The 10,095-nt window shown below is 36.2% G+C and overlaps 1 protein-coding gene across 2 annotated transcripts; it reads right to left on the minus strand.

The window, feature by feature from the left end:
• Positions 1-1,209: 1,209 nt before the first annotated feature.
• On the minus strand, positions 1,210-9,671 carry LOC112458777 (aromatic-L-amino-acid decarboxylase-like). 2 transcript variants are annotated; one of them, XM_025022570.1, is made up of 14 exons: positions 9,514-9,671; positions 8,188-8,393; positions 7,807-7,920; positions 7,514-7,565; positions 7,359-7,429; positions 6,499-6,741; positions 6,087-6,212; positions 5,756-5,994; positions 5,317-5,491; positions 5,070-5,235; positions 4,767-4,819; positions 4,491-4,684; positions 4,306-4,383; positions 1,210-2,539 (listed from the first exon to the last, which is right to left on the minus strand). In XM_025022570.1, the coding sequence occupies exons 2-14, from the start codon at positions 8,386-8,388 to the stop codon at positions 2,410-2,412; spliced, it is 1,842 nt and encodes a 613-aa protein (XP_024878338.1). In that variant the 5' UTR covers positions 8,389-8,393; positions 9,514-9,671; the 3' UTR covers positions 1,210-2,409. The 2 variants fall into 2 exon arrangements, with proteins under 2 accessions (XP_024878338.1, XP_024878348.1); XM_025022580.1 differs by having other exon boundaries at positions 8,188-8,418.
• Between the last annotated feature and the right edge of the window lie 424 nt (positions 9,672-10,095).

Here is a 10,095-nt window from a genome sequence, read left to right on the forward strand (position 1 = left end):
GCATTTTTTTTTTAAATTAGCTATAGGAATATTGAAATTCAAACGATTTTTGGCAATAGTCCCAGCGTTTCCACTAAACCCCTATTCTAAGATCGATTTTTTTCCCTGAGGTTTCTTTAATCGATGCTTTCAATGCGAAAATTCGAAAGCCGATGCTGCAGACCAGCATCAATGGCGCTATAGCGGGGTCGCTGTTTGAATAAACGTCCCATACAGTGTGCCGTGTTCTGCGCACGGGGGTAAATTCTTCTCCGCCGTACTCCTCTCCCCCATCGTCTATCCACCGTTTTATAAATAGACATTTACTCTTCACCTACATTTACAACACACCCCGTGGAAGCGGTGACAGGTCACCGCTCAATCTTCGTAATACATACACACATGCAGATCGCTACTCGTTTTCTCATCGCCACCTTCACGCATGATCTACCCGCGTCCGCCGTTTTCCGAATTGAATCCCGGTTCGGGATCATGAGTTTCGGTGCTCGCGAACGCGTGAGAAGTAATTAAAGCTCGTACTGATCGGCGACAATTCTTTTTGCGTGCGTCACTTGTGTTATAATAGCGACTTCAACGAAATTAGCTAATTCAATGCCGTCAGTTGTGCACGGGATGTCGCGGACCTGTCCGCGGAATATCATGTTTCGCCCACGATACAAATGAAAATTTGAAACTTATTAGACGTGTATGCAGACAAAGAGAACAGTTGAATAATTGATTGCAGAGTAGATTGCATGTTACGTAACTTCAACTTTTCCAACTGTATGTACGTATGTACCTATCTTGTAGTTTTACACATAGCGTAGTTTGATTATGACCTACCGGTTGTTACTTAAATATGATGCAACGATGCAGTCAATTATCTTGTTGTCGGTAATAATACCGATAACAGTTAATTATATTTGCTCTTGCGATGTCATAAAACAAATTTTTTTTTTTAATTTTCCCGTTGATCGGAATGATTGTTAATTTTATATAAAGATATAAAATAATATAATATGTGATATATATAACATGGCGTATTACGTCTTTTTACTATATTTTTATCCAAATCTTGAATTTAAAACCAAAAAGGGGTTCCTTCTTTTTTATGCATCGGGAAATTCAGTCCTAAAACATTCAAGAATTCTCAGGATTTTTCTCTAAATTCTTCAAAAGTTTTTTGAAACTTTCGTGGTTCGGGAATGTTTAAGAAAACGAGACGCACAGTTGAGACTGAAACGTATTTAATTTCTTATCGAGTGAAACATACCACGGGGCAATTTCGGCGACATCTCATTGATTCTATCCCTTGGTGAGCAATTTAATGCAAAGTTTGTTCTCCGTTCAAGCCCATTTTAGACAGTCTGTAATTCGTGACAGAATCTACGGAGCAAAATTCTATATACGTATATTATTCTGTACATCTCATAATACAGAGACCATGATAGACATATACCCAGGTAGCACGTACACGTTTCAGAAATGTTTTATAACCGATTTCTAGAAACGTTTCTCATGAGTAAAAATGCCCATTCGAAAAACGTTCGATGGAACGTTTCTTTTCCGATATAATAACGTTTAAAAATTATTACAGAAACATTTTGTTTTAATGATAAAGACATGCATTGTTAGATAAAAACATTTAAAATTTCTACTTTTCACGTCTTTTGAACGTGTTTATGACGTCTTTGAGACACACGTGAGAATGTTCTACAAGTTTTATGCATTAAAATAAAACGTTTCTATAATAGTTTTTTAAATGTTATTTTATCGGAAAAAAACGTTCCATCGTACGTTTTTCGAATGGACATTTTTACTCATGAGAAACGTTTCTAGAAATCGGTAATAAACATTTCTGAAACGAGTATATGTGCTACCTGGGTTGCTAATAAAATTGGAGCATGTTAAGATATATATATAAGTAAAACTGGTGTGTGACAGACTTAATAATCATAATTCACGACTTAAAGGTTTAATTGTTTTGCGACAGCAATATTTTGACGCCGAAAATATGTAATATGATGATATGACATAAAGACCTAAACAATTTTTGCAAAGTTCAAGCAATGTACCTTTATATAATTATAATTCGAGATTTGACATGAGATTTTTTCTCTTATCTATAATTATATTTGCAATTTGACACGTGAAATTATATCAGACATATTAGATTTACAAATATACAGAATTATTTCTCTCTGTTCCAAATTATATACGTGGTCTAAGGTGGGCTTTAATATCGAGATTGTCGGCAGTATCAGTTCCCGATGTAAACTTGTAACTAGCTGATTTTTTCTCCGTCTTCTTGGAGCACACAACGGGGCACGTTTTGGAGCACAAATTAAGAGCCATCCGTTGCGATTGTTATACGCTTGGAGGACTCCTCGGAAAGATTGCACGAAGAAAGGAAAGATCGATGTAATGCGATTACGCGCGGCCGTTGGGCGATCTGCCTCGCGAGGGCGAAGCAGACGGGGACGGATCCGGGCTGCATCCGTTACTGCTACCGCGGCGACTTCCGGTGTTCAAGCGCACCATGGTATCCAAGTTGCGGAATCTGTGCGTTGAAACAAAAAATTTGATATGTACAGAGAAAGGGAAACTAAGATATTAAATAATGTTTGCAACAATAACGCTGTTCAAAAAATATATATATTTATTTTTTAAGCAGAACAAGAGGATAATTTTCTTAGGAAGATAAATAACGCGCATTTCTATGCTTATACAAGTGTGAATACATCTGTAACACACATGTATTTTTGTATAAATTGCAGATTAGAAATGTGGGCCCTGCAATCCGTCCAATTTTGCAATATTTAGTGAGTGCAAACCACTTTCTAATTCAAAATGTTGTATTTTTATGGAGATGTATGTATATAAGTTAGGTTTTTTGCGTATTTTTAATTTTTTATGTTTATCGTAAAAAATTTTTCTAAAATGTTCGTCTGCTTGATTTACTTTTATATAGTAAATGATGATCGGTTATATTATCATAAGTTGAGCCATTAAGGTACTTACATAAACATGTATTGCATATTATATTAGAAGCAAAAGTCTTTTTTTACATTATTCATGAATCGACCGAAGCAAAATTGATAAGCTTTATATACGTGAAGAAATATTTCTCCTTTGACTTTTTACCATGTATAATTTACCGCATTAGGTAACAGAACAAGTTTGAGAATTTTTATATATTCGTATCATTTTGGAGAATATAAAAATAAGTAACATAAGAATGAGACATGAAATATAAATAAAGATACAGTCACAGTGTGATATATAAAAATCGATGAAAATCATGTTTTCCGACTTTTACTGGAATTTGAAAAAGAAGCACCTTACGTCACTATAATCATAAATCAAGCGGACGAGCACTTTAGAAAAGTTGTTTACGACATGTATAAAAAAAATTGAATATACAAAAAACTTAACTTACATACATACATCTCCATAATAACACATTTTGAATTGGAAAGTGGTTTGCAATCACTAAAGATTGCAAAATTGACAGATTGCGGGGATCCACGTTTGCAATCTGCAATTCATACGGAAACAAATGCATGCCTCATACATATATAATTATAGAAATGCACGCACACATAACACATAGTGTCCAAAAACTATAAGAAACGATTATTCGTTCTTGTGCATTTTTTCTTAAGCAGCATAATAAAATATCAATAAAATATTTTTGCACAGTAAAATTTTTATCTTTGTCATTGACGGGGGAGAAAAGTTGACCGGACGCAAAGGTAACAGATAACAGCACGTTTCGTTATCCCAGTGCACTTTGATTTGGATCATTCTGAAATGAACTTGTACATTCAATGGAGTCAAATGTCATTATACTGCGGTCGATATAACGGCGACGATAAAAGGAAAGACACTATTTGTCCTTGTATATAATAGCGGCAGATATCGTGCGGTGCTACTTTACACCAAGCGTGGAGCATTACATTGCATTGCGTTGCCGTCTGTATAATAGCGCAATGTTCCGAGAAAAAATTTTTAATGCAACTAAAAAAATAAATTTTAATATGATATCCGACTAAAATAAGACTATGACGGAAGCTCGTTACTTTCAAACACTTTTTTTACGAAGAAGTCAACTCGGAATTAATCTGAAACTAAACATTAAAATAAGAAATTGTGCGAATTGTATCTCTATAAAAAAATATTAGAAAAAAAGAATGTTTACGATTTTGTTGATGTATGATCAAGGTTTCTCGTTAGAAACAAGGATAATTTTTTAAGATATTGTGAAATCATCTTATATAACATAAATTATAATAAATTTTCAAGTCGGAAAAAATAGACAAGTACCTGAACGATAATTCACTTGTATCAGCAGCTTCTTTCGGCCGCATGAAATAAGCAAGTGGCCAGGATATCCAGGATTTCCTAAGTAAAGGAAATTGTATATATTTATTCTCTAATTACACAGAGTTTAATGCTAACAAATTAAGATACCATGGATATGATCTATGATATTTAAGATTTCATCTTACGCTCCGGATTGAGTTGATCCGATACCGCCGATCGTTGCCTGCGTGTCGAGCTTGGCGCCCGTCCTGTTCGGAGTCTTTGTGAATCCTGGCTGAATCGCAGGATCAGACACCATGCGCACGAAGAAAGATCTCCTTTGCGCCAAGGTGGCCTTTCTCTTCTTCTCGAGAATGTCCGCTAGCTCATCCATTACGTCCTGATGTGCAAAAATATATATTGATAATATACACAACAATTCTCGTTTCCTAATATATTAAAGTAATTGTGATCCAACTTACATTGGATTCTAATAATTCGCTTAGGTAGTTCGTTATAATGTTCCACGCCATGTCTTAAACATCATAGAATTATTTCTCACAAAATATGTAAAAATATAATATATTTACATTACAATCATCTAATATTTTGTGCATGATACTTATAGATAGAATCGATGATCTGAACTATGATAATTTATCACAAAACTCTCAATTTTCAAAAAAGAACTTTCGTCATATTGAGAAAGTTAAAAATTTGATATTATCCTAACCAAAAGTTGAGATAAATCTCTTTATAAAATTAAAATTATAAAAATAATTTACCAACATCTCTGGCAGTTGCATTAGGTGCAGCGAGCGCGAAACGTATTGTATAACGCTGATTCACTCGCGCCGGGATCATGTGTATCTTTCCTGAGTCGTTGATAGTGCTCAATAGTTTCTGATTTAATTCATCGCTGCCTATAGCGCGAAAGCACACCAAGCCCAGCTGTAATGAACCGCGCAGTAAATAAATGATGATACGAACGATATGGTTAAATCCTTAAATATACAGGAGAAATTCTCTTACCACAACGTCATTGCAAACTTCGAATCTAGAATCCTTGTTAACGCATGCCTCGAATCTTTTAGCGAGTTTGACGTGATTTCGGATGTAGGCTTGCAGCCCGGATATCCCGTAACTCCTCATTACGAACCAAAGCTTTAATGAACGGAAACGCCTGCTCAACGCTATACTCCAATGCCTATAAAAGACACTTGATTGCTTATAACGTTCAACTACTGTATAAAACGTCAGTCTTGTTTTTCTTATTTTATGCATTTTCTCTATGAACCAAAATCTTCGCCAATACATTAATTATAATCAAAATTAAATAATATCTAAATGCTATAACATATATTGAAAGTTGACGGACAGAATAGAATAAACATTTACAACAAAGTAAAAGATAGCTTTTCCAAAAACTTAAAGTTAAAATACTTCTGTTAAATGGATTGACTAATATAACCGGTAATCTATAGCCGTGTCCGCGTGTGTATGCTGCAGATACAGCGGATCCACGACGAGTGCGCTGGTAAGCTTAAATCGGTCGCGAACCCAGAGGCAGGAGCAATCGAAATTTGTCAGTAAGAATTTGTTGGTGTTAGTGTTGAAGGAGTCGGCGTATTCAACGCCGGTCATCAGGTATTTCAATTCTGGACAGATGAAAGCGTTTCCGGCATAAGCAGCATCCACGTGTAGCCAGATCTGCGCGCGTGAAAAATATTCCGGTTAAAAAGGAAAATTATACGGTCAATAATAAAACCTCTTTCAAGTGTACCACGTATCTTTACACTCACCCCTGGATATTTTTTACAAACCGGCCCTATTTCCTTAAGATTATCGAACGAACAGCAGGCGGTTGTGCCGAGAGTCGTCGAGACGAAAAAGGGAACATAGCCTGCAGCTGTGTCACTCTCGATCGCCTATCAATTATTTAAATTACCAATATTGAAACCAATATATTATAACAAGAAACGAACGAAAAAGTAATGAAGGTATTTGATGATATTAGAAATTTATACATTTTTTATCTTGCAATTTTAGCATGATTAAGTATTACGTATATAATTTGATTACGTTAATTTTTAATATAGAGAGAAAGATACATAATCGTGTATATGAACGATATTAATTTGAATTAATTTAGGTGGATGAGTGTGAGTCTTCGGAACACTCGTGTAACTTGCAGTAATAATGTTTAAAACGCACCTGTCGCAAGGTCTCCCCGCGAAGTACGCTCTTCTCGTCGGGCTGGAGAATACGCAGCTTTACGAAGCATATCATTGCGTCCTTCTCGACGGAGCTATGACTTTCCCGGCTGCAATATGCCATCAGCTTGCCGAGCAGCGCGGTCTCGTCCAAGTGTGCATATGCAGGAGATTCCTTGAGCCTCGCAATTGCTTGTGCCCGAGCAGCCAGCATGCACACGAGAATGCATTCCGATGCTGAACCCTACGTACAGGGTGGTCCACACATAAAGTGTTACAAGCTCTTCTCTTGGGAACTATTAAAGATAGTGACAAAAGTCTTGTTCGTTTTAAATTTCCTTGTGACTCTTTACGGAACAAGTATGGTGCCGTTGTCGAACCCGTGCAGAACGACAGAGGAGCAACCTCTCCTTGTTTCTTTCTTTTTTTTTTGTAAGTAAAACCGTATGTTCTTTTTTTTTACATGGATTAATTCTTCTTATCTACGTCATTTTGCATGTAAAAATATTTAAGTGAGATAATCGGAAAGTAAATATTTTGTGAGATATTATATATTTTATTCTAATATGTTTTGATAAAAAATATAAAATATTCATATATTTAAATATACACTTTCCAATGATCTTATTGTAACTCTTTCGTGCATAATGCAACGAGAAAGATCAATTCTTGATATATTTTAAAAAGAATTGTGTGGGTGTTAACTTTTTTTCGAACATGTCACTAGAATTCTATCAATTATATAGAAAATTAAAATGCCTATTTCCAAAAATTGAAATTGGAGGTGTGGATGTGGATGTAGAGATGATGGTTTGGGATGATTTATATTATCATTTTAAATATTCGTATAATCTTTCAAACCTCTATAACACCTCCGCCCTTGCTGCCTTCGCTAAAGTATAAGAAATCCGTAGGCAGTCCGATCGCCTTGCCTATAATTCAGAAAAATGACGCATCACTCTGTAAATCAATCGTTCGCAAAATTCAATCATTCTGATGAAATATAACGGAATTACCGAACCAATCGCAGACTATCGTTTCCAGTTCTGTGCAAGCGGGACTGGCCGCCTAAAACAAATAAGATTCCATTTTGGGGGCGATCAAGTAAATAATTGCACGCGATCATCCGTCAGGCGGATTTGACATGGGATCAAAATTATGGCCGTTTCCGATGTCGGTGGGAAAAATCGAGGTGCCTTCGAAGCGCCATTCTATCGTCGCGTTAAACTGCGATTTCTCTAATTATAGTTTTTTTTACATAGTACTCACTTATAGCTTCTTAGACTGCCTGAGAAGATTTTTCACTCACCCAAGAAAATCCAATGCAGCCTATCGCATCAGATAACATATCACCAAGAATAGAGGGAAAGGAATTTCCGGCCGGGAAGTAGGCGTGGAACCTTGGATGCTGCCAATGCGTGATCTGGAAGAAGGTTCATCTGGCTGGTAGAAGCCACTTTTCTTCACAGCCGATACAACTCCTCTCACGCTATTTTGAAATATTTTTTAATATGAAAAGAGTAATTATCTAATTTCAATTTCAATTATTTAACAAAATTTGATATAGAATTGATAATATAAAAAGAAATCGTTTAATTCGGTTTTGTAAGAGATTTTAATCGAGACGCGGAGCATCGCAATAATTCACCAAACATTTCTGACATTATCTCGCAATCTCGCAAACACTCACGCCCGGCATAATCTTCGATTCCACGTCCTTCATGATCTCATCCCAAGATTCCGGATCATTCGGCGGTCCCGATGGCAGCAGAGGCCTGAGGTAGCCAGGACCGACATCCGGTGTGACTCTCCTGGTATGGATATTGCTCATGAACTCACAGATGTAGTCCACCATCTCCTTGCCGCGTGCGCGGAATTCTTCGATGTCCATGGTACCTTATTACAAGTTCGGTTACCTTCGCTGAATTGAAGATTGACGATATAAAAATTCCTGCTTCTCGCGAAACCATATATAAATACATTTCATATTTTTTTGAGATATTTTCTTTAAATATTCTCGTTTCTTTTTGACATGCTTATCGATATAATATTCTAATATTCTGTCGCAAATCTTTACGATGATTTTTTTATTGATTTCTTCCCTTTAACTGCAAATATTGCGTCCGATTTTTCATCGGTCTTTAATGAATTTAAAATAATATATTTATAATAATAAATTACGTTTATGTTTATTCTCTTATCCGTTTCAATTATTTGTCAAGTCATGTTTCCCTAAATCTTCATACATTTGTCATACTTTGTATATCTCTCATATTTTTCTCAAATATCTCTCAAATTTATTAAAATTAAAATTTTGTACGCTTATAATTTTTTTATTAAGTGATTGATTTGTCTCTAACAACAACATCGTTGCAGACAAAAGATAACATTGCGTTATAACTTGCTCTGCGGCGATATCGATTACATCTTGATGTTTATTTTAACATTTGTTCCATAAACTTGTTTTTACAAGTAATTATATATAAACATATTTTAACAATTCTATGCTGTTCCCTATGGCGTTATATTTTTCACAAACATGAATTTTCCTTTGCGGCTGATGCATAAATATTTTATTGTTAAAATACTTTCTTACAAATAAGCATTTGTAAATTAATTAATCACACCATGATTTTCACGGCACTCTTTACTTACACCTTATACCCAATATACTTTTACGCGATTCTTATTCTCCTTATAAAATAGAACCTTTTATCGCAAACGAATTTATAGATTTAAAATGCCGAATTTGATCTACTTTGAACCTTGTTTGATCACTTAAGCGACCCTATATGAAGAAGTTAGCTTGACACCCCCGAATTTTACACATTCGCACATATCATAGTGATAATTGACCTATTAATCTCAGACGGAAGACAATTCGATTGATACCTTTGCACAACGTATTTAAGGCGAGTTGCAATTTCGCGACTGTCACTTTCGCGCGGCACTGGGTAATTTCAATTTCGCAAAATTCGCGGCTGCCCCGGACAAACGCCTTTTGTATTTCTCCTACCTGTTGCTGGCAACGGTGACGTGATGATACGGCGTGATAGAATCGGGGATGCACACGCCGACTCGAGCTTACGTCGTCGGATCGGATGACGACTGAACTGAACTGAACAATCCGGGGCAGTTTGCCATCCACCGCGGATATATGTCGGGGGCTTCCAGGGCGCAAAATTCCATCGGCGAGAGTCCTGCGCAAACGCATATCCTTCTTCGGCAGGACTTCTTCTCGCCAATTCGCGAAAAGACGCGCGTCGCACACCAGCTTCCCCGCACACCCACCACAATACAGCCGCATACGTGCTTGTATACGGGCATATCGAGCTCGATCAAAGATCATGGGGTCAAGTTATCCCTCCAAAGGAATTTTTAAACGAAAATTAAAGCGAATTGACTTGCAAATTACAGATCCACGTGCACGCTAAGGAAAGGAAATATGGACTTCCTTTGATGTTGCATGAAATGTTTTGCAACGATTATTTCGTCAAAGAAAGCGAATGACAAGAAGCGATATCTAAATTACTTTTCAATTTCTTACCCTAGTCAGAAATTATACTTTTCTGATACATGCTGAAGCAATTTATTTTGT

Source organism: Temnothorax curvispinosus, unplaced genomic scaffold (assembly GCF_003070985.1).
Source record: "Temnothorax curvispinosus isolate PA1 unplaced genomic scaffold, ASM307098v1 QBEX01000886.1, whole genome shotgun sequence".
NCBI lineage: Eukaryota > Metazoa > Arthropoda > Insecta > Hymenoptera > Formicidae > Temnothorax > Temnothorax curvispinosus.